The 25,941-nt window shown below is 45.8% G+C and overlaps 1 protein-coding gene across 4 annotated transcripts in view; it reads right to left on the bottom strand.

The window, feature by feature from the left end:
- LOC109903041 (SH3-containing GRB2-like protein 3-interacting protein 1) overlaps positions 1–25,941 on the bottom strand; it is a 213,007-nt gene that overhangs the window by 183,526 nt on the left and 3,540 nt on the right. For all 4 annotated transcript variants that reach the window (XM_031785653.1, XM_031785649.1, XM_031785650.1 and 1 more), the window contains exon 2: positions 14,079–14,226. In XM_031785653.1, coding sequence (XP_031641513.1) covers positions 14,079–14,121 — 43 coding nt within the window. In that variant the 5' untranslated portion in view covers positions 14,122–14,226. The remainder of the gene's footprint in view (positions 1–14,078; positions 14,227–25,941) is intronic.

Below are 25,941 nucleotides of genomic sequence, written 5' to 3'. Positions count from 1 at the left end.
TACACACACACAACTCACAGAGTAACGGTACACGTGGAGGGGTATGTATACACACACAACTCACAGAGTAACGGGTACATGTGGAGGGGTATGTATACACACACAACTCACAGAGTAACGGGTACATGTGGAAGGGTATGTATACACACACACAACTCACAGAGTAACGGTACACGTGGAGGGGTATGTATACACACACAACTCACAGAGTAACGGGTACATGTGGAGGGGTATGTATACACACACAACTCACAGAGTAACGGGTACATGTGGAGGGGTATGTATACACACACACAACTCACAGAGTAACGGGTACACGTGGAGGGGTATGTATACACACACAACTCACAGAGTAACGGGTACACATGGAGGGGTATGTATACACACACAACTCACAGAGTAACGGGTACATGTGGAGGGGTATGTATACACACACAGCTCGGAGTAACGGGTACATGTGGAGGGGTATGTATAGACACACAACTAACAGAGTAGCGGGTACATGTGGAGGGGTATGTATACACACACACAACTCAGAGTAACGGGTACATGTGGAGGGGTATACACACACACCTAACAGAGTAACGGGTACATGTGGAAGGGTATGTATACACACACACACACACACACACACACACACACACACACACACACACACACAGAGTAACGGGCACATGTGGAAGGGTATGTACACACACACACAACTCACAGAGTAAAGGGTACACGTGGAGGGGTATGTATACACACACACAACTCACAGAGTAACGGGTACACGTGGAGGGGTATGTATACACACACAACTCACAGAGTAACGGGTACACGTGGAAGGGTATGTATAAACACACAACTCACAGAGGAACGGGTACATGTGGAGGGGTATGTATACACACAACTCACAGAGTAACGGGTACACGTGGAAGGGTATGTATACACACACAACTCACAGAGGAACGGGTACATGTGGAGGGGTATGTATACACACACAACTCACAGAGTAGCGGGTACATGTGGAGGGGTATGTATACACACACACAACTCACAGAGTAACGGGTACACGTGGAGGGGTATGTATACACACACAGCTCACAGAGTAACGGGTACACATGGAGGGGCATGTATACACACACAACTCACAGAGTAACGGGTACACATGGAGGGGTATGTATACACACACAACTCACAGAGTAACGGGTACACGTGGAGGGGTATGTTTTCACACACAGCTCACAGAGTAACGGGTACACGTGGAGGGGTATGTATACACACACAACTCACAGAGTAACGGGTACACGTGGAGGGGTATGTTTCCACACACAACTCACATAGTAACGGGTACATGTGGAGGGGTATGTATACACACACACAACTCACAGAGTAACGGGTACACGTGGAGGGGTATGTATACACACACAACTCACAGAGTAACGGGTACACATGGAGGGGTATGTATACACACACACAACTCACTGAGTAACGGGTACACGTGGAGGGGTATGTATACACACACAACTAATAGAGTAACGGGTACACATGGAGGGGTATGTATACACACACACAACTCACAGAGTAACGGGTACACATGGAGGGGTATGTATACACACACAACTCACAGAGTAACGGGTACACATGGAGGGGTATGTATACACACACACAACTCACAGAGTAACGGGTACACATGGAGGGGTATGTATACACACACACAACTCACAGAGTAACAGGTACACGTGGAGGGGTATGTATACACACACAACTCACAGAGTAACGGGTACACGTGGAGGGGTATGTATACACACACAACTCACAGAGTAACGGGTACACGTGGAGGGGTATGTATACACACACACAACTAACAGAGTAACGGGTACACATGGAGGGGTATGTATACACACACAACTCACAGAGTAACGGGTACACATGGAGGGGTATGTATACACACACACAACTCACAGAGTAACGGGTACACATGGAGGGGTATGTATACACACACACAACTCACAGAGTAACAGGTACACGTGGAGGGGTATGTATACACACACAACTCACAGAGTAACGGGTACACGTGGAGGGGTATGTATACACACACAACTCACAGAGTAACGGGTACACGTGGAGGGGTATGTATACACACACACACAACTAACAGAGTAACGGGTACACATGGAGGGGTATGTATACACACACACAACTCACAGAGTAACGGGTACACATGGAGGGGTATGTATACACACACACAACTCACAGAGTAACGGGTACACATGGAGGGGTATGTATACACACACACAACTCACAGAGTAACGGGTACACGTGGAGGGGTATGTATACACACACACAACTAACAGAGTAACGGGTACACATGGAGGGGTATGTATACACACACACACAACTAACAGAGTAACGGGTACACATGGAGTGTATGTATACACACACACAACTCACAGAGTAACGGGTACACGTGGAGGGGTATGTATACACACACAACTCACAGAGTAACGGGTACACGTGGAGGGGTATGTATACACACACACAACTCACAGAGTAACGGGTACATGTGGAGGGATATGTATACACACACACAACTCACAGAGTAACGGGTACACGTGGAGGGGTATGTATACACACACAACTCACAGAGTAACGGGTACACGTGGAGGGGTATGTACACACACACACAACTAACAGAGTAACGGGTACACATGGAGGGGCATGTATACACACACAACTCACAGAGTAACGGGTACACATGGAGGGGTATGTATACACACACAACTCACAGAGTAACGGGTACACGTGGATGGGTATGTTTTCACACACAGCTCACAGAGTAACGGGTACACGTGGAGGGGTATGTATACACACACAACTCACAGAGTAACGGGTACACGTGGAGGGGTATGTTTCCACACACAACTCACATAGTAACGGGTACATGTGGAGGGGTATGTATACACACACACAACTCACAGAGTAACGGGTACACGTGGAGGGGTATGTATACACACACAACTCACAGAGTAACGGGTACACATGGAGGGGTATGTATACACACACACAACTCACTGAGTAACGGGTACACGTGGAGGGGTATGTATACACACACAACTAATAGAGTAACGGGTACACATGGAGGGGTATGTATACACACACACAACTCACAGAGTAACGGGTACACATGGAGGGGTATGTATACACACACAACTCACAGAGTAACGGGTACACATGGAGGGGTATGTATACACACACACAACTCACAGAGTAACGGGTACACATGGAGGGGTATGTATACACACACACAACTCACAGAGTAACAGGTACACGTGGAGGGGTATGTATACACACACAACTCACAGAGTAACGGGTACACGTGGAGGGGTATGTATACACACACAACTCACAGAGTAACGGGTACACGTGGAGGGGTATGTATACACACACACAACTCAGAGTAACGGGTACATGTGGAGGGGTATACACACACACCTAACAGAGTAACGGGTACATGTGGAAGGGTATGTATACACACACACACACACACACACACACACACACACACACACACACACACACAGAGTAACGGGCACATGTGGAAGGGTATGTACACACACACACAACTCACAGAGTAAAGGGTACACGTGGAGGGGTATGTATACACACACACAACTCACAGAGTAACGGGTACACGTGGAGGGGTATGTATACACACACAACTCACAGAGTAACGGGTACACGTGGAAGGGTATGTATAAACACACAACTCACAGAGGAACGGGTACATGTGGAGGGGTATGTATACACACAACTCACAGAGTAACGGGTACACGTGGAAGGGTATGTATACACACACAACTCACAGAGGAACGGGTACATGTGGAGGGGTATGTATACACACACAACTCACAGAGTAGCGGGTACATGTGGAGGGGTATGTATACACACACACAACTCACAGAGTAACGGGTACACGTGGAGGGGTATGTATACACACACAGCTCACAGAGTAACGGGTACACATGGAGGGGCATGTATACACACACAACTCACAGAGTAACGGGTACACATGGAGGGGTATGTATACACACACAACTCACAGAGTAACGGGTACACGTGGAGGGGTATGTTTTCACACACAGCTCACAGAGTAACGGGTACACGTGGAGGGGTATGTATACACACACAACTCACAGAGTAACGGGTACACGTGGAGGGGTATGTTTCCACACACAACTCACATAGTAACGGGTACATGTGGAGGGGTATGTATACACACACACAACTCACAGAGTAACGGGTACACGTGGAGGGGTATGTATACACACACAACTCACAGAGTAACGGGTACACATGGAGGGGTATGTATACACACACACAACTCACTGAGTAACGGGTACACGTGGAGGGGTATGTATACACACACAACTAATAGAGTAACGGGTACACATGGAGGGGTATGTATACACACACACAACTCACAGAGTAACGGGTACACATGGAGGGGTATGTATACACACACAACTCACAGAGTAACGGGTACACATGGAGGGGTATGTATACACACACACAACTCACAGAGTAACGGGTACACATGGAGGGGTATGTATACACACACACAACTCACAGAGTAACAGGTACACGTGGAGGGGTATGTATACACACACAACTCACAGAGTAACGGGTACACGTGGAGGGGTATGTATACACACACAACTCACAGAGTAACGGGTACACGTGGAGGGGTATGTATACACACACACAACTAACAGAGTAACGGGTACACATGGAGGGGTATGTATACACACACAACTCACAGAGTAACGGGTACACATGGAGGGGTATGTATACACACACACAACTCACAGAGTAACGGGTACACATGGAGGGGTATGTATACACACACACAACTCACAGAGTAACAGGTACACGTGGAGGGGTATGTATACACACACAACTCACAGAGTAACGGGTACACGTGGAGGGGTATGTATACACACACAACTCACAGAGTAACGGGTACACGTGGAGGGGTATGTATACACACACACACAACTAACAGAGTAACGGGTACACATGGAGGGGTATGTATACACACACACAACTCACAGAGTAACGGGTACACATGGAGGGGTATGTATACACACACACAACTCACAGAGTAACGGGTACACATGGAGGGGTATGTATACACACACACAACTCACAGAGTAACGGGTACACGTGGAGGGGTATGTATACACACACACAACTAACAGAGTAACGGGTACACATGGAGGGGTATGTATACACACACACACAACTAACAGAGTAACGGGTACACATGGAGTGTATGTATACACACACACAACTCACAGAGTAACGGGTACACGTGGAGGGGTATGTATACACACACAACTCACAGAGTAACGGGTACACGTGGAGGGGTATGTATACACACACACAACTCACAGAGTAACGGGTACATGTGGAGGGATATGTATACACACACACAACTCACAGAGTAACGGGTACACGTGGAGGGGTATGTATACACACACAACTCACAGAGTAACGGGTACACGTGGAGGGGTATGTACACACACACACAACTAACAGAGTAACGGGTACACATGGAGGGGCATGTATACACACACAACTCACAGAGTAACGGGTACACATGGAGGGGTATGTATACACACACAACTCACAGAGTAACGGGTACACGTGGATGGGTATGTTTTCACACACAGCTCACAGAGTAACGGGTACACGTGGAGGGGTATGTATACACACACAACTCACAGAGTAACGGGTACACGTGGAGGGGTATGTTTCCACACACAACTCACATAGTAACGGGTACATGTGGAGGGGTATGTATACACACACACAACTCACAGAGTAACGGGTACACGTGGAGGGGTATGTATACACACACAACTCACAGAGTAACGGGTACACATGGAGGGGTATGTATACACACACACAACTCACTGAGTAACGGGTACACGTGGAGGGGTATGTATACACACACAACTAATAGAGTAACGGGTACACATGGAGGGGTATGTATACACACACACAACTCACAGAGTAACGGGTACACATGGAGGGGTATGTATACACACACAACTCACAGAGTAACGGGTACACATGGAGGGGTATGTATACACACACACAACTCACAGAGTAACGGGTACACGTGGAGGGGTATGTATACACACACACAACTAACAGAGTAACGGGTACACATGGAGGGGTATGTATACACACACAACTCACAGAGTAACGGGTACACATGGAGGGGTATGTATACACACACACAACTCACAGAGTAACGGGTACACATGGAGGGGTATGTATACACACACACAACTCACAGAGTAACAGGTACACGTGGAGGGGTATGTATACACACACAACTCACAGAGTAACGGGTACACGTGGAGGGGTATGTATACACACACAACTCACAGAGTAACGGGTACACGTGGAGGGGTATGTATACACACACACAACTAACAGAGTAACGGGTACACATGGAGGGGTATGTATACACACACACAACTCACAGAGTAACGGGTACACATGGAGGGGTATGTATACACACACACAACTCACAGAGTAACGGGTACACGTGGAGGGGTATGTATACACACACACAACTAACAGAGTAACGGGTACACATGGAGGGGTATGTATACACACACACACAACTAACAGAGTAACGGGTACACATGGAGTGTATGTATACACACACACAACTCACAGAGTAACGGGTACACGTGGAGGGGTATGTATACACACACAACTCACAGAGTAACGGGTACACGTGGAGGGGTATGTATACACACACACAACTCACAGAGTAACGGGTACATGTGGAGGGATATGTATACACACACACAACTCACAGAGTAACGGGTACACGTGGAGGGGTATGTATACACACACAACTCACAGAGTAACGGGTACATGAGGAAGGGTATGTACACACAACTCACAGAGTAACGGGTACATGTGGAAGGGTATGTATACACACACACACACACACAACTCACAGAGTAACGGGTACACGTGGAGGGGTATGTATACACACACACAACTCACAGAGTAACGGGTACACGTGGAAGGGTGTGTATACACACACACACACACAACTCACAGAGTAACAGGTACATGTGGAAGGGTATGTATACACACACACAACTCACAGAGTAACGGTACACGTGGAGGGGTATGTATACACACACAACTCACAGAGTAACGGGTACATGTGGAGGGGTATGTATACACACACAACTCACAGAGTAACGGGTACATGTGGAAGGGTATGTATACACACACACAACTCACAGAGTAACGGTACACGTGGAGGGGTATGTATACACACACAACTCACAGAGTAACGGGTACATGTGGAGGGGTATGTATACACACACAACTCACAGAGTAACGGGTACATGTGGAGGGGTATGTATACACACACACAACTCACAGAGCAACGGGTACACGTGGAGGGGTATGTATACACACACAACTCACAGAGTAACGGGTACACATGGAGGGGTATGTATACACACACAACTCACAGAGTAACGGGTACATGTGGAGGGGTATGTATACACACACAGCTCGGAGTAACGGGTACATGTGGAGGGGTATGTATAGACACACAACTAACAGAGTAGCGGGTACATGTGGAGGGGTATGTATACACACACACAACTCAGAGTAACGGGTACATGTGGAGGGGTATACACACACACCTAACAGAGTAACGGGTACATGTGGAAGGGTATGTATACACACACACACACACACACACACACACACACACACACACACACACAGAGTAACGGGCACATGTGGAAGGGTATGTACACACACACACAACTCACAGAGTAAAGGGTACACGTGGAGGGGTATGTATACACACACACAACTCACAGAGTAACGGGTACACGTGGAGGGGTATGTATACACACACAACTCACAGAGTAACGGGTACACGTGGAAGGGTATGTATAAACACACAACTCACAGAGGAACGGGTACATGTGGAGGGGTATGTATACACACAACTCACAGAGTAACGGGTACACGTGGAAGGGTATGTATACACACACAACTCACAGAGGAACGGGTACATGTGGAGGGGTATGTATACACACACACAACTCACAGAGTAACGGGTACACGTGGAAGGGTATGTATACACACACACACACACAACTCACAGAGTAACAGGTACATGTGGAAGGGTGTGTATACACACACACAACTCACAGAGTAACGGTACACGTGGAGGGGTATGTATACACACACAACTCACAGAGTAACGGGTACATGTGGAGGGGTATGTATACACACACAACTCACAGAGTAACGGGTACACGTGGAGGGGTATGTATACACACACACACACACACACAACTCACAGAGTAACGGGTACACGTGGAGGGGTATGTATACACACACACAACTCACAGAGTAACGGGTACACGTGGAAGGGTATGTATACACACACACACACACAACTCACAGAGTAACAGGTACATGTGGAAGGGTGTGTATACACACACACAACTCACAGAGTAACGGTACACGTGGAGGGGTATGTATACACACACAACTCACAGAGTAACGGGTACATGTGGAGGGGTATGTATACACACACAACTCACAGAGTAACGGGTACACGTGGAGGGGTATGTATACACACACAACTCACAGAGTAACGGGTACACATGGAAGGGTATGTATACACACACAACTCACAGAGTAACGGGTACATGTGGAGGGGTATGTATACACACACAGCTCAGAGTAACGGGTACATGAGGAGGGGTATGTATAGACACACAACTAACAGAGTAGCGGGTACATGTGGAGGGTTATGTATACACACACACAACTCAGAGTAACGGGTACATGTGGAGGGGTATACACACACACCTAACAGAGTAACGGGTACATGTGGAAGGGGATGTATACACACACACACACACACACAACTCACAGAGTAACGGGTACATGTGGAAGGGTATGTACACACACACACACAACTCACAGAGCAACGGGTACACGTGGAAGGGTATGTATACACACACACACAACTCTCAGAGTAAAGGGTACACGTGGAGGGGTATGTATACACACACACAACTCACAGAGTAACGGGTACATGAGGAAGGGTATGTACACACAACTCACAGAGTAACGGGTACATGTGGAAGGGTATGTATACACACACACACACACACACACAACTCACAGAGTAACGGGTACACGTGGAGGGGTATGTATACACACACACAACTCACAGAGTAACGGGTACACGTGGAAGGGTGTGTATACACACACACACACACAACTCACAGAGTAACAGGTACATGTGGAAGGGTATGTATACACACACACAACTCACAGAGTAACGGTACACGTGGAGGGGTATGTATACACACACAACTCACAGAGTAACGGGTACATGTGGAGGGGTATGTATACACACACAACTCACAGAGTAACGGGTACATGTGGAAGGGTATGTATACACACACACAACTCACAGAGTAACGGTACACGTGGAGGGGTATGTATACACACACAACTCACAGAGTAACGGGTACATGTGGAGGGGTATGTATACACACACAACTCACAGAGTAACGGGTACATGTGGAGGGGTATGTATACACACACACAACTCACAGAGTAACGGGTACACGTGGAGGGGTATGTATACACACACAACTCACAGAGTAACGGGTACACATGGAGGGGTATGTATACACACACAACTCACAGAGTAACGGGTACATGTGGAGGGGTATGTATACACACACAGCTCGGAGTAACGGGTACATGTGGAGGGGTATGTATAGACACACAACTAACAGAGTAGCGGGTACATGTGGAGGGGTATGTATACACACACACAACTCAGAGTAACGGGTACATGTGGAGGGGTATACACACACACCTAACAGAGTAACGGGTACATGTGGAAGGGTATGTATACACACACACACACACACACACACACACACACACACACACACACACACACACAGAGTAACGGGCACATGTGGAAGGGTATGTACACACACACACAACTCACAGAGTAAAGGGTACACGTGGAGGGGTATGTATACACACACACAACTCACAGAGTAACGGGTACACGTGGAGGGGTATGTATACACACACAACTCACAGAGTAACGGGTACACGTGGAAGGGTATGTATAAACACACAACTCACAGAGGAACGGGTACATGTGGAGGGGTATGTATACACACAACTCACAGAGTAACGGGTACACGTGGAAGGGTATGTATACACACACAACTCACAGAGGAACGGGTACATGTGGAGGGGTATGTATACACACACAACTCACAGAGTAGCGGGTACATGTGGAGGGGTATGTATACACACACACAACTCACAGAGTAACGGGTACACGTGGAGGGGTATGTATACACACACAGCTCACAGAGTAACGGGTACACATGGAGGGGCATGTATACACACACAACTCACAGAGTAACGGGTACACATGGAGGGGTATGTATACACACACAACTCACAGAGTAACGGGTACACGTGGAGGGGTATGTTTTCACACACAGCTCACAGAGTAACGGGTACACGTGGAGGGGTATGTATACACACACAACTCACAGAGTAACGGGTACACGTGGAGGGGTATGTTTCCACACACAACTCACATAGTAACGGGTACATGTGGAGGGGTATGTATACACACACACAACTCACAGAGTAACGGGTACACGTGGAGGGGTATGTATACACACACAACTCACAGAGTAACGGGTACACATGGAGGGGTATGTATACACACACACAACTCACTGAGTAACGGGTACACGTGGAGGGGTATGTATACACACACAACTAATAGAGTAACGGGTACACATGGAGGGGTATGTATACACACACACAACTCACAGAGTAACGGGTACACATGGAGGGGTATGTATACACACACAACTCACAGAGTAACGGGTACACATGGAGGGGTATGTATACACACACACAACTCACAGAGTAACGGGTACACATGGAGGGGTATGTATACACACACACAACTCACAGAGTAACAGGTACACGTGGAGGGGTATGTATACACACACAACTCACAGAGTAACGGGTACACGTGGAGGGGTATGTATACACACACAACTCACAGAGTAACGGGTACACGTGGAGGGGTATGTATACACACACACAACTAACAGAGTAACGGGTACACATGGAGGGGTATGTATACACACACAACTCACAGAGTAACGGGTACACATGGAGGGGTATGTATACACACACACAACTCACAGAGTAACGGGTACACATGGAGGGGTATGTATACACACACACAACTCACAGAGTAACAGGTACACGTGGAGGGGTATGTATACACACACAACTCACAGAGTAACGGGTACACGTGGAGGGGTATGTATACACACACAACTCACAGAGTAACGGGTACACGTGGAGGGGTATGTATACACACACACACAACTAACAGAGTAACGGGTACACATGGAGGGGTATGTATACACACACACAACTCACAGAGTAACGGGTACACATGGAGGGGTATGTATACACACACACAACTCACAGAGTAACGGGTACACATGGAGGGGTATGTATACACACACACAACTCACAGAGTAACGGGTACACGTGGAGGGGTATGTATACACACACACAACTAACAGAGTAACGGGTACACATGGAGGGGTATGTATACACACACACACAACTAACAGAGTAACGGGTACACATGGAGTGTATGTATACACACACACAACTCACAGAGTAACGGGTACACGTGGAGGGGTATGTATACACACACAACTCACAGAGTAACGGGTACACGTGGAGGGGTATGTATACACACACACAACTCACAGAGTAACGGGTACATGTGGAGGGATATGTATACACACACACAACTCACAGAGTAACGGGTACACGTGGAGGGGTATGTATACACACACAACTCACAGAGTAACGGGTACACGTGGAGGGGTATGTACACACACACACAACTAACAGAGTAACGGGTACACATGGAGGGGCATGTATACACACACAACTCACAGAGTAACGGGTACACATGGAGGGGTATGTATACACACACAACTCACAGAGTAACGGGTACACGTGGATGGGTATGTTTTCACACACAGCTCACAGAGTAACGGGTACACGTGGAGGGGTATGTATACACACACAACTCACAGAGTAACGGGTACACGTGGAGGGGTATGTTTCCACACACAACTCACATAGTAACGGGTACATGTGGAGGGGTATGTATACACACACACAACTCACAGAGTAACGGGTACACGTGGAGGGGTATGTATACACACACAACTCACAGAGTAACGGGTACACATGGAGGGGTATGTATACACACACACAACTCACTGAGTAACGGGTACACGTGGAGGGGTATGTATACACACACAACTAATAGAGTAACGGGTACACATGGAGGGGTATGTATACACACACACAACTCACAGAGTAACGGGTACACATGGAGGGGTATGTATACACACACAACTCACAGAGTAACGGGTACACATGGAGGGGTATGTATACACACACACAACTCACAGAGTAACGGGTACACATGGAGGGGTATGTATACACACACACAACTCACAGAGTAACAGGTACACGTGGAGGGGTATGTATACACACACAACTCACAGAGTAACGGGTACACGTGGAGGGGTATGTATACACACACAACTCACAGAGTAACGAGTACACGTGGAGGGGTATGTATACACACACACAACTAACAGAGTAACGGGTACACATGGAGGGGTATGTATACACACACAACTCACAGAGTAACGGGTACACATGGAGGGGTATGTATACACACACACAACTCACAGAGTAACGGGTACACATGGAGGGGTATGTATACACACACACAACTCACAGAGTAACAGGTACACGTGGAGGGGTATGTATACACACACAACTCACAGAGTAACGGGTACACGTGGAGGGGTATGTATACACACACAACTCACAGAGTAACGGGTACACATGGAGGGGTATGTATACACACACACAACTCACAGAGTAACGGGTACACATGGAGGGGTATGTATACACACACACAACTCACAGAGTAACGGGTACACGTGGAGGGGTATGTATACACACACACAACTAACAGAGTAACGGGTACACATGGAGGGGTATGTATACACACACACACAACTAACAGAGTAACGGGTACACATGGAGTGTATGTATACACACACACAACTCACAGAGTAACGGGTACACGTGGAGGGGTATGTATACACACACAACTCACAGAGTAACGGGTACACGTGGAGGGGTATGTATACACACACACAACTCACAGAGTAACGGGTACATGTGGAGGGATATGTATACACACACACAACTCACAGAGTAACGGGTACACGTGGAGGGGTATGTATACACACACAACTCACAGAGTAACGGGTACACGTGGAGGGGTATGTACACACACACACAACTAACAGAGTAACGGGTACACATGGAGGGGTATGTATACACACACAACTCACAGAGTAACGGGTACACGTGGAGGGGTATGTATACACACACACAACTCACAGAGTAATGGGTACACGTGGAGGGGTATGTATACACACACAACTCACAGAGTAACGGGTACACGTGGAGGGGTATGTATACACACACAACTCACAGAGTAACGGGTACACGTGGAGGGGTATGTATACACACACACAACTCACAGAGTAACGGGTACACGTGGAGGGGTATGTATACATGTATTCAGGGTCTGAGGTTGAAAATTAGCCGGCTGGCAAAAACCGGCACTTTTACTGAAACGTTGAATAATGTGCGCTGTCCCCGTAAAAATATAAATAAACTCAAACATACATAAACGAACGCACACAACTGAACTATAGAACACAAATACTTGAAAGCACCACATCGCACACAGTGCAGTACTGGAATACCCCCAGACACATTTATACAGAGGAAGTTGACAGATAGGTGAGGAAAGAGAGAGGTAGTCGTACCTGCAACAATGCGAAACCAGCCAGTACACAGCTCTTCAGCCATCTACAGCAATCTCCATGGAGCATGTCGCATATCTGTAGGTCCACAGGCGGATGGAAGGACGAATGGATGAAAAGAGAACTGTAGGGAGAAGAGATGTCAAGGAGTCTGTGAGGAGAGAAAGAAAGAGACGGACCAGTCGTATTAGAGGAGTGATGACGACGGTGAGAGGACACACACACACACATAAACACTGAAGGACCTGTGGAGAATGGTAATGTAATGTTCTGTAGAAGTGCTGTCTGGGCCACTCTGCCCCCCCCCCCCCCCCCCCCATACACAAACATCCTGAGTGTACCTGACCTGTATACAACACACCAACTTCTCTGTGCACTGCAAACTGGTCCAATGACACTAACCCCTTTCACCCTGGAATAATGAGGGGAAATGAGAAGGAGAGGAAGGAGAGACGAAGAAGAGATACAGAAGAGAGGAAGAGGAGCAACAGGAAAGAAGAAGAGCGATAAAGGGTGAGAACAGGGGAAATGTGAAGTGAAGAAACAACCTGAAATAGGGTAAAAGAGCAACTGAACGTAATAAGCAACTTCTCGTTTTGAAATGTGCCTATGAGGCATCGATATGAGTCAGAAACATTTATTCTAGTGTCATAATTGACTATATAATGTAAATAGAATATTTTTTGTCATAAAGTCAATCCCGTCCAAAACACAAATTCACGAGATAATTAAGGGAAAGAAATATGTAAGGGAATAAAATGTCACCGTAATAGTTTTCCTTGGGTTGGGTGTATTTAAATCCAGCCCACATTACCGAAGTAATCATAAATTCAGAGAGCAGCTGCACATGACTGGATCATGACGCCCATAGTTAATTTAGTTTGATATTGAATATCCCTATGGGCAAGTTAGAGACCATCAGTAAATTACAAAATGTAATAGCTCCAAATTTCAATGACTTAAAACCTCAAACCAACTATAAATTGTAAAAATGTATAATAAATATTGAAAGCATTTAATGAGACAACTAAAAGGTGTGCAACATGTAAATATTGGTCCATTTACATTGTGTAATTTTTTTAGAGTCCCTAACTAGCCCCATAGATCACTCTGGCCTGCTGAAGCTAATTGGCTATATAAATTTGCTAGCTAGTCTCGGCTACTTTCCAGATACAAGACCTGGTTAGACTGTTCCAAGTTATCTAAAAGGGTGAGTGACTAACTTTGTAATGTTTTGGCTGAGTGAAAGTACAAACGCTTCCCACATTCGAACACGCACGCACGCGCACACACACACACACACACACACACACATTAAAGAACACCTCAAAAACACAAATCTCATTCTGTCGCATTTCCTAATAAGGACAATTGAAACCAAGGCTAAATCAGGAAGTTCAGCCCTCTTTAACAGTCTTTCATATATGCAGAAAATAAAACTGTACCATAAAAAGGATGTAAAGATAAACTTTCTGCTGCAGAGACATTGGTGCCTTATGCTGCCCTCTGCTGGTTGTATTGTAACAGTGCATCTCTCACCCTCCCTCTCATAACACTGGCCTTGTAAACTCATCACTCTGATTATAACACTTGGCAGAAGTGTTGAGATGTATTTTAAATGCCACTGTTATGCAACGGTCAACCACCCTTAGATGTCAGGGGTCAATTAATGTTAAATAGAGGTCTAAAACAGGTCAAATTACCTACCACATCAAAATGCAATTTAATCCTAATGGCAAAAACAAATAATGCAATAGATTGTACAATATCAGCGGCTAATACATTTTATTTTTCTGACGTCTTAGACTGCATGACTGTAACGACAGACAGACAAATTAAAATGCATCAAGAAATGTAAAACCAAATAGGACACAGTTGTTCTAAGCCTAGACTATCCAGTTGAAGTGGGACACTGCCCGTCTCAGCAGGCGTGATCTGATATAGTCTCCATCAAACCAGTATAGCTGTGATTGGATTATGAGTCCTGATGGCCCTACATCTATTACACACTTATAACTCATATATAAAATATGACAGCTGGCTGGGTCAACTGACTCTCAAAATACTGAATGACCTATCCTTACAGTCATGCATCGCCCACTCAGCTCCCGAGCAGTGATGATGATGTCATTGATATCAGTATATCAGAGCGGAGCCTGCTTCTGCAGTGTCATCTCATCTCGATGAATCTCCCTTTCCTCCACCACTTTCAGCCGAGCTCGACAACTGGCCCTCGACATTTACATCTGAATTAGGTTTAACTCATGAGAAAGTAGTTCTTAATTGGCAGCTATTCCTTCCACAGGATTGACACTGGAACACGGTGGGGGGATTTTCCATTTCAAATGCAGGAGAATCAAAAAAAAATAGGCTTCCAAGGCATACCCCTCATCCTCTCCCTCTCTCACTCCCTTTGTCTCTTTCTCTCTCTTTGACCTACTTTTACCCCCTTTTTCTATCAATCTGCAGCAGCAGAGTGCAGTCTTGCACTTGGCACGTCTTTCCTCCATCAATCCCCTCTGGATCCCTGGATCCCAACAGCAGCAGCAGTGTTTACCATAGCTGCGGGAAGTGGGGGTGCTGCAGCATTTAAAAAAAATAACGTTTGGGGTCACTTAGAAATGTCCTTGTTTTTGAAAGAAAAAACATTTTGTCCATTAAAATGACATCAAATTGATCAGAAATACAGTGTAGACATTGTTAATGTTGTAAATGACTACTGTAGCTGGAAACAGCTGATTTTGAATGGAATATCTACATAGGAATACAGAGGCCCATTATCAGCAACCACTCCTGTGTTCCAATGGCACATTGTGTTAGCTAATCCAAGTTTATTATTAGAAAACCTTTGCAATCATTAGAAAACTTTTGCAATTATGTTAGCACAGATGAAAACTGTCGTTCTGATTAAAGAAGCAATAAAACTGGCCTTCTTTAGACTAGTTGAGTATCAGGAGCATCAGCATTTGTGGGTTTGATTACAGGCTCAAAATGGCCAGAAACAAAGATCTTTCTTCTGAAACTCGTCAGTCTATTCTTATTCTGAGAAATGAAGGCTATTCCATGCGAGAAATTGACCAGAAACTGAGGATCTCGTACAACTCTGTGCTCTTCTCCCTTCACAGAACAGCGCAAATTGGCTCTACCTAGAATAGAAAGGGGAGTGGGAGCCACAGTGCACAACTGAGCAATAGGACAAGTACATTAGAGTGTCTAGTTTGAGAAACAGATGCCTCACAAGTCCTCAGCTGGCAGTTTCATTAAATAGTATCCGCAAAACACCAGTCTCAATGCCAACAGTGAAGAGGCGACTCTGGGATGCTGGCCTTCTAGGCAGAGTTCCTCTGTCCAGTCTCAATGCCAACAGTGAAGAGGCGACTCTGGGATGCTGGCCTTCTAGGCAGAGTTGCTCTGTCCAGTCTCAACGTCAACAGTGAAGAGGCGACTCTGGGATGCTGGCCTTCTCGGCAGAGTTGCTCTGTCCAGTCTCAACGTCAACAGTGAAGAGGCGACTCTGGGATGCTGGCCTTCTAGGCAGAGTTTCTCTGTCCAGTCTCAATGCCAACAGTGAAGAGGCGACTCTGGGATGCTGGCCTTCTAGGCAGAGTTCCTCTGTCCAGTCTCAATGCCAACAGTGAAGAGGCGACTCTGGGATGCTGGCCTTCTAGGCAGAGTTTCTCTGTCCAGTCTCAATGCCAACAGTGAAGAGGCGACTCTGGGATGCTGGCCTTCTAGGCAGAGTTGCTCTGTCCAGTCTCAATGCCAACAGTGAAGAGGCGACTCTGGGATGCTGGCCTTCTAGGCAGAGTTGCTCTGTCCAGTCTCAATGCCAACAGTGAAGAGGCGACTCTGGGATGCTGGCCTTCTAGGCAGAGTTGCTCTGTCCAGTCTCAATGCCAACAGTGAAGAGGCGACTCTGGGATGCTGGCCTTCTAGGCAGAGTTGCTCTGTCCAGTCTCAATGCCAACAGTGAAGAGGCGACTCTGGGATGCTGGCCTTCTAGGCAGAGTTGCTCTGTCCAGTCTCAATGCCAACAGTGAAGAGGCGACTCTGGGATGCTGGCCTTCTAGGCAGAGTTGCTCTGTCCAGTCTCAATGCCAACAGTGAAGAGGCGACTCTGGGATGCTGGCCTTCTAGGCAGAGTTGCTCTGTCCAGTCTCAATGCCAACAGTGAAGAGGCGACTCTGGGATGCTGGCCTTCTAGGCAGAGTTGCTCTGTCCAGTCTCAATGCCAACAGTGAAGAGGCGACTCTGGGATGCTGGCCTTCTAGGCAGAGTTGCTCTGTCCAGTCTCAATGCCAACAGTGAAGAGGCGACTCTGGGATGCTGGCCTTCTAGGCAGAGTTGCTCTGTCCAGTCTCAATGCCAACAGTGAAGAGGCGACTCTGGGATGCTGGCCTTCTAGGCAGAGTTGCTCTGTCCAGTCTCAATGCCAACAGTGAAGAGGCGACTCTGGGATGCTGGCCTTCTAGGCAGAGTTGCTCTGTCCAGTCTCAATGCCAACAGTGAAGAGGCGACTCTGGGATGCTGGCCTTCTAGGCAGAGTTGCTCTGTCCAGTCTCAATGCCAACAGTGAAGAGGCGACTCTGGGATGCTGGCCTTCTAGGCAGAGTTGCTCTGTCCAGTCTCAATGCCAACAGTGAAGAATTGACTCCGGGATGCTGGCCTTCTAGGCAGAGTTCCTCTGTCCAGTCTCAATGCCAACAGTGAAGAGGCGACTCTGGGATGCTGGCCTTCTAGGCAGAGTTGCTCTGTCCAGTCTCAATGCCAACAGTGAAGAGGCGACTCCGGGATGCTGGCCTTCTAGGCAGAGTTCCTCTGTCCAGTCTCAATGCCAACAGTGAAGAGGCGACTCTGGGATGCTGGCCTTCTAGGCAGAGTTGCTCTGTCCAGTCTCAATGCCAACAGTGAAGAGGCGACTCTGGGATGCTGGCCTTCTAGGCAGAGTTCCTCTGTCCAGTCTCAATGCCAACAGTGAAGAGGCGACTCTGGGATGCTGGCCTTCTAGGCAGAGTTGCTCTGTCCAGTCTCAATGCCAACAGTGAAGAGGCGACTCTGGGATGCTGGCCTTCTAGGCAGAGTTGCTCTGTCCAGTCTCAATGCCAACAGTGAAGAGGCGACTCTGGGATGCTGGCCTTCTAGGCAGAGTTGCAAAGAAAAAGCCATATCCTAGACTGGCCAATGTAAATAAAAGATTAAGATGGGTTAAAGAACACAGACACTGGACAGAGGAACTCTACCTAGAAGGCCAGCATTCCGGAATCACCTCTTCACTGTTGACTTGAGACTCGTGTTTTTGTGGGTAATTTTTAATGAAGCTGCTAGTTGAGGGGGAAAAAGAAAATGGTGCCATCTGGTGTGCTTAATATAAGGAATTTGAAATTATGTATACTTATACTTTCAATACTAAAGTATATTTTATCAATTACATTTACTTTTGATACTTAAGTATATTTAAAACCAAATACTTTTACTCAAGTAGGATTTTACTGGTGACTTTCACTTTTTCTATTAAGGTATGACATTTGGGTACTTTTTCCTCCACTGCGTATTGTATTCAGCCTATCAGGTTGCAGCAGTCTGTTGTTTCCCCTTGGCTGAATGTGGGGCACAACACCAGGATTGGAATTCACATAGGACTTGCAGTATGTTGACAAAAACAACATAAAAGAACTGGGCAATGTTTATATGGCTCCCTTTCAAACAGACACATTTTTTCCCCAATGTAAGCTGCATTTGCATGTTATATTGCCATTGCTTGCCGCAACCAAGCAAGAACATTCAACTTTGACATTTTTGTTGCAATCGTTGTCATGGTAACCGGATGCGAGAGCAAGTTCTATAGCCGTCAGAAATGCACTGCTTTCATGACAACGATTGTAAGTTAGCAGGTCGCCATACTTGTAAATAATTTGTTAGCAATGACCTTGTAATGTGTTAATTTTCCTATTACGGTGAATAAAAAGTTGTCTACAGTTAAACTGAAAACGTTGTCAGATATGTTCTGATAATTATATTAGGTGGCTAGCCAGTTAGCTTGTTAGCTACCTAACGTTTGCAACAAATCAAAACATTGTCTAGAGAGAGTTGTTTTTAACGTAAACTCACCCCATTCCGTACAAATGTGGGCAACCGCAACATTCAAACGAGGCTACAAAGAAAACGAGTTGGACTGTAGCGACTGTGTTGACGTCAAAATCGGGGGTGTGAACTAGGTTTCTCTTCAAGCGTTGATCGACATGGTAATGGCTCTATAGTATTGGAGAAAAGTTCCGTTACATCTTGACGAGTCATGTCGTAACGTACAGCACGCATAAAGCAACTATTTCTATCTTACAATCTCTCTTCGCCAGGTGTAGCACTTCTATCATCCTTTAAAAACAAGAAATGGACAGTGACGGGTAAGGGGGGATACCTAGTCATCATTGCATGCCATCATCATTCTCAAAGCCGCTGTTTACTTCTAAGATCACTTAGAAGCACCACCCTAAAAACCCAATTCAAATTCCACACAAATATTCAAATAGGTATGTAATGACACATTGTATAAACTCTTTATGGTGTTTTATTTCCATTTTAGAGACGATAAGGTGATTAGTTGGACAGAGAGTGAAAAAAAGCCATTTTCCCACACAACATCTCTCCTCACTATCATGCATTAGTTTCGCTTCCCCACCCGCCATTTTTAAAAAGACCCGATGGGGCTCATTTGCCGGGCAGCGTTTAGGTCATGTAATTAATTCTGTTGGAAAGGGGAGAAATTGTGCTTTACAATGGTATTGACATTACAGTGGATCTGGAAATATTACGTTTTTTGGGGTGCTAAAATAAGGGCAATTGTACGGACCAAGGCGATGTACGAGTTTACGTTAGTTGGATGGCTTGCTAGACTGACATATACGAAATATTTAAATCTAGCTACACTTCCTTTCCTGCTGTTCTTCTGCATCCTATTAAATGTGTGCGTTTCGGAGGGAGGGAGGGAGGGAGGGTGTGAAGATAAAGGTTTAGTATCCTGCCCTTTTCTTGTTTGTTTGTTTAATTTCATGACTGAGTGTGGGTGGGGGAATAAACGTTGCTGATTGATATCCTGTTGTGTAGTTTTTCTGCAGTTGTTTTATGGTTGGGTAGACAGATGTGTTTTCTTTCTACTACATGTATTGGTAAGTCATTGTATTAAACAAACTTCTAATAACTTTTCTTAGGAGTGAATGGGCTGTGAGTAGGCAGCTCGAGATAATTTAATTGACACTTCTGGTTGCCTAGTGATGGACTTTAGCCCTGCTTCAGAAGCGGCATTTCTTTACCAAAAAGTTAAATACCCATTCGGTGGTGCTTCAAAACGATCTCCAGGTTTCGTGGCGGCATTCGTGGCGACATAGTGTAGGCTACGCTTTCAGACAAATGCTGTAGCTGAGGCGCTTTCAAGGAGCCACAGTTTATATACCCATATGAACAAATGTATACAAGCCTATATTCTGCCCATATGAAGGAATGTATATACAATATTTGTAGCCATACATGATTTAATGAAAATCTGTAAACATACACCTTTTGTAACGGTTTTCTAGGTGTGGTGAAGGAGAGTCGGACCAAAACGCAGCGTGTAGATTGCGATCCATGTTTAATCAAACAAACGTAACACGAATCAATACAATACACTACAAAACAAAGAACGTAACGAAAACTGAAACAGCCTATACTTGTGTAAAGAAATAGGAACAACAACACTAAGGACAATCACCCACGACAAACTCAAAGAATATGGCTGCCTAAATATGGTTCCCAATCAGAGACAACGATAAGCACCTGCCTCTGATTGAGAACCACTCCAGACAGCCATAGACTTTGCTAGATAACCCCACTAGCTACAATCCCAAATACATACACACCAAAACCCCAAGACAAAACACACCACAATACAAAAACTCCATGCCACACCCTGGCCTGACCCAATACATGAAGAAAAACACAAAATACTTAGCCCAGGGTGTGACACCTTTAATAACAGACTCATGAACACAATCATGCAATAGGCTACAGCTGGCTTCACAGCTTCCCTAGGAAACTTGATGTGTTGTAGCCTCATGCAAACAAAAGAGTATCAGAGAATGAGTTCACTTCTGCTGCAGTGTTCGTGGTAAAATATTATGCGTTGTGTCAGTGCTTCAGGTGGAGGGAGGGTTAATGTGACTACTCTTTGTTTTCTTTGTACCCCTCTGTCACTATAAATGAAATTAAAAGTTTATTAAAATACTAAACAATAGAATGTTGATGATTTAATGAGGGAAAGACGTAAGATGTACGTTGGCCTTTCTTCTGAGGGGTTCACAGGACTTTCAAATATATTACAGCAATCATGATTATTGCAGCAAATAAAAGTACAGGCTTTGTCGCCGGAAATACCTTTCAGATATAAAGAAAATTCCCCATACCACAGATTTCTCTGAAAGAAAAGAGTTCCTCACAGAGCAGAGCCAGAGTCTTAACACAAAACATCCTGAGAACACTGTCATTGCAGCAGTCCATACATAATATGTGATTACCCAGTGATGCAAATAAAGCACCTGCACAATAGAGTCTAAATGTGATCTTATTCCTTCTAATTCTAGCTATACATTCACACAGAGGTATTGATCCTTTGCCGGAGGCAGCTCTTTTCATTACAGTGGCGGGGTCTGTAGAGAGAGCAAGGAGAGAGGACAGAGAAATTCAGTCAAGTCCTTAAATTTAGGCCACTCCACAGTAAGTCACTTTTCTGTATATGATGAAGCGCAGCTCTACCGAAGCGCAGCTCAGAGTAAATATTTATTGCATTTTCTTTTCCAAATGGGCAGTAATTTAGAATGCATAAGATACTGTATTTACGATAGCACAGCTTCGCCCTATCTTCACCAGTCTTCCCGCTCTTTCACTCAAACCCAGCCCCTTTTCTTTTGTGTAACAAGCTGTCATATCTGTTCCGCCCTCTAGGGACGTTTTCCTTTATGACGTAATTTGTAATCAAGTTATGATTTAATTATGTGTATGTGCAATTCTGTGTGATTAGTTAGGTATTTAGTAAATAAATAATTAAACCCAATTTTATATTGCTGGTTCAACTTGTTAGTCAGGGTTCGTGCAGATAACCAAGAATTTACAACGTTCAGATGAGACTGAACTAAGATGACGATTAATATTGACTGCTATTGATGTAAAATATTACTAGGTCTTTAAGAGTTTATTCGGAAGATAACAGCTCTATAAATATTATTTAGTGGTGCCCGAGTCGCTAGTTAATTACATTTACATGATTAGCTCAATCAGGTAATATTAATTACGGATAAATTATTTTATAGAATAGCATGTCATATCACTTAATCTGGCATAGCCAAAGACACAACAGTTGTGTACATATTACCTCAAATAGCCTGACTAACCGGTGCACCTGCACATTGACTCTGTACCGATACCACCTGTATATAGCCACGCTACTGTTATTTTTTACAGTTTATTTTTTATTTCTTTACTTATCTATTGTTTACCTAATACCTATTTTTTTACTTAAAAACTGCACTGTTGGTTAAGGGCTTGTGACCCACAGTATAACACACACACACAAACACACAGAAACACAGAAACAGACACACACCGAGTGGAAAAGATGAGTTCATCACCAGTGTGTGATGCTCCGCTGGTCTGGTCTGGACTAAAGCCTGAACTAACGAGGTGGTCAACACCAACCCAATGTGTTCCTCTTACTCAGAAGCAATTAGCATGTCCACAGGAGCTAGGGCTGTATAAACACACAGCAATACTCAGTCCACTATCACATCCCATCTATTATCATGATTATACAACACACTAACTGCTCTGATGTGCTAGTTCCCCCAATCCCCTAGGACTAGGCTGACTGGGATTTCAAAATGGAGTCAGAGTGGAGACTATCTCTTAGGGACTTTCAAAGGAGTTTAGAAAGTTCCAAAAATATGGATGTAATGTCTCTTTGTGGTGCTAGAGAGAGTGTGATGTTTTTCAACCTTAGCAGGCCATCACCACCAGGTTAAGAGTAGAAAGCTACAACAGCTCTAATCATAATGAAATCATAAAGGACATGGTGTTCCAGGAAAGATCCATCAACAATCCTTACTTTCATACCCATATTAATCTCTTCCTCTCCTCTATCAGTCTCTTGTTCTGACTGGCCACCCACGAGAATGCTAATATGGGTTATGCGTATGCAGTGACGTATTCAGCAGCCTAAAAACCTAATGTAGGCCGTGGGCTCTTCCTCCTCCCAACCCGGGACTATTCTGTCCTGGTTCCCTTCTAGGCTCTGTTGTCTGGTCTCCATGGGGATACGGAGTCCTAGAATCCCTAGGTTAACTGGTGCTATACTGGTTCTATAATAGCTGGGTACAATGTTGTGGGATTTGGTGTACGGTACTCTGCAACATTGTTTTCTGCTGTGCTGCAAGGTGCAGTTGTGCTTATGTTGTTCTGTGATGTTGTTATGTGGTTCTATGCTATGCTGCTGTTATGTTGTTCTGTGCTGTTTTGTTGTTATGTGGTTCTATGTTGTTGTTATGTGGTTCTGTGTTGTTGTTATGTGGTTCTATGTTGTTGTTATGTGGTTCTATGTTGTTCTGTGCTGTTTTGTTGTTATGTGGTTCTATGTTGTTGTATGCTGTTGTTATATGGTTCTGTTTTTGTTATGTGGTTCTATGTTGTTTTTGTTATTTGGTTCTATGTTGTTCTATGTTGTTGTTATGTTGTTCTGTGTTGTTGTTATGTGGTTCTGTTATTGTTGTTATGTGGTTCCATGTTGTTGTTTTGTTGTTCTGTTTTATGTTGTTGTTCTGTGTTGTTGTTATGTAGTACTATGCTGTGCTGTTGTTATGTGCTATGCTGTACCGTGCGCAGTTGTGTGGTGAGGTTCCTTGTGGAGCCACTGGGGAGAGTGAATATGGGGCACTCCTACACATAGTGCACAGCACACATCAAAGGCCAGAACATTGTGTCGGAGCTCCCCTCTGGCGAAGAACAGCAGAAGATAACAGAGGGATACATACACCCCCCTCCCCGACAGCCCCTGCTCCTCCCGACATCCCCTGCTCCTTCCCGATAGCCCCTGTTCCTCCCGACAGCCCCTGCTCCTTCCCGATAGCCCCTGCTCCTCCCTGACAGCCCCTGCTCCTTCCCGATAGCCCCTGCTCCTTCCCGATAGCCCCTGCTCCTTCCCGATAGCCCCTGCTCCTCCCGACAGCCCCTGCTCCTTCCCGACAGCCCCTGCTCCCTCCCGACAGCCCCTGCTCCTCCCCGATAGCCCCTGCTCCTTCCCGACAGCCCCTGCTCCTTCCCGACAGCCCCTGCTCCTTCCCGATAGCCCCTGCTCCTTCCCGATAGCCCCTGCTCCTTCCCGATAGCCCCTGCTCCTTCCCGATAGCCCCTGCTCCTCCCTGACAGCCCCTGCTCCTTCCCGACAGCCCCTGCTCCTTCCCGATAGCCCCTGCTCCTTCCCGACAGCCCCTGCTCCTCCCTGACAGCCCCTGCTCCTCCCTGACAGCCCCTGCGCCGCCTAGTCTTACTCATCAGTGAGTTATTTCACACCAGCTGAGATGTGTCATATAATAAAGCATATGTTCTCCCTCCCTGACTCCACACGCAGATCCTCAGCTCCCCTACGCACTGCTAAAACAGCTCAGCGCCATCCTTTAAACCGCTCTACATGCCCGGGGAAAGCACTCAGCTATGACATTTACAGACTCACACCATTAGTCTGAAACTAACTTTAAATGTTAGGGTTAGGGGTTAGAAGAGGGAGACTGACAGCCTTTGTACAGGAAAGCCTATAGAATAAAGACATGACCTACGCAGTGCGCACACA

This window comes from Oncorhynchus kisutch, linkage group LG13 (assembly GCF_002021735.2).
Source record: "Oncorhynchus kisutch isolate 150728-3 linkage group LG13, Okis_V2, whole genome shotgun sequence".
NCBI classification, from domain to species: domain Eukaryota; kingdom Metazoa; phylum Chordata; class Actinopteri; order Salmoniformes; family Salmonidae; genus Oncorhynchus; species Oncorhynchus kisutch.
This window is presented reverse-complemented; position numbering and strand designations above follow the sequence as displayed.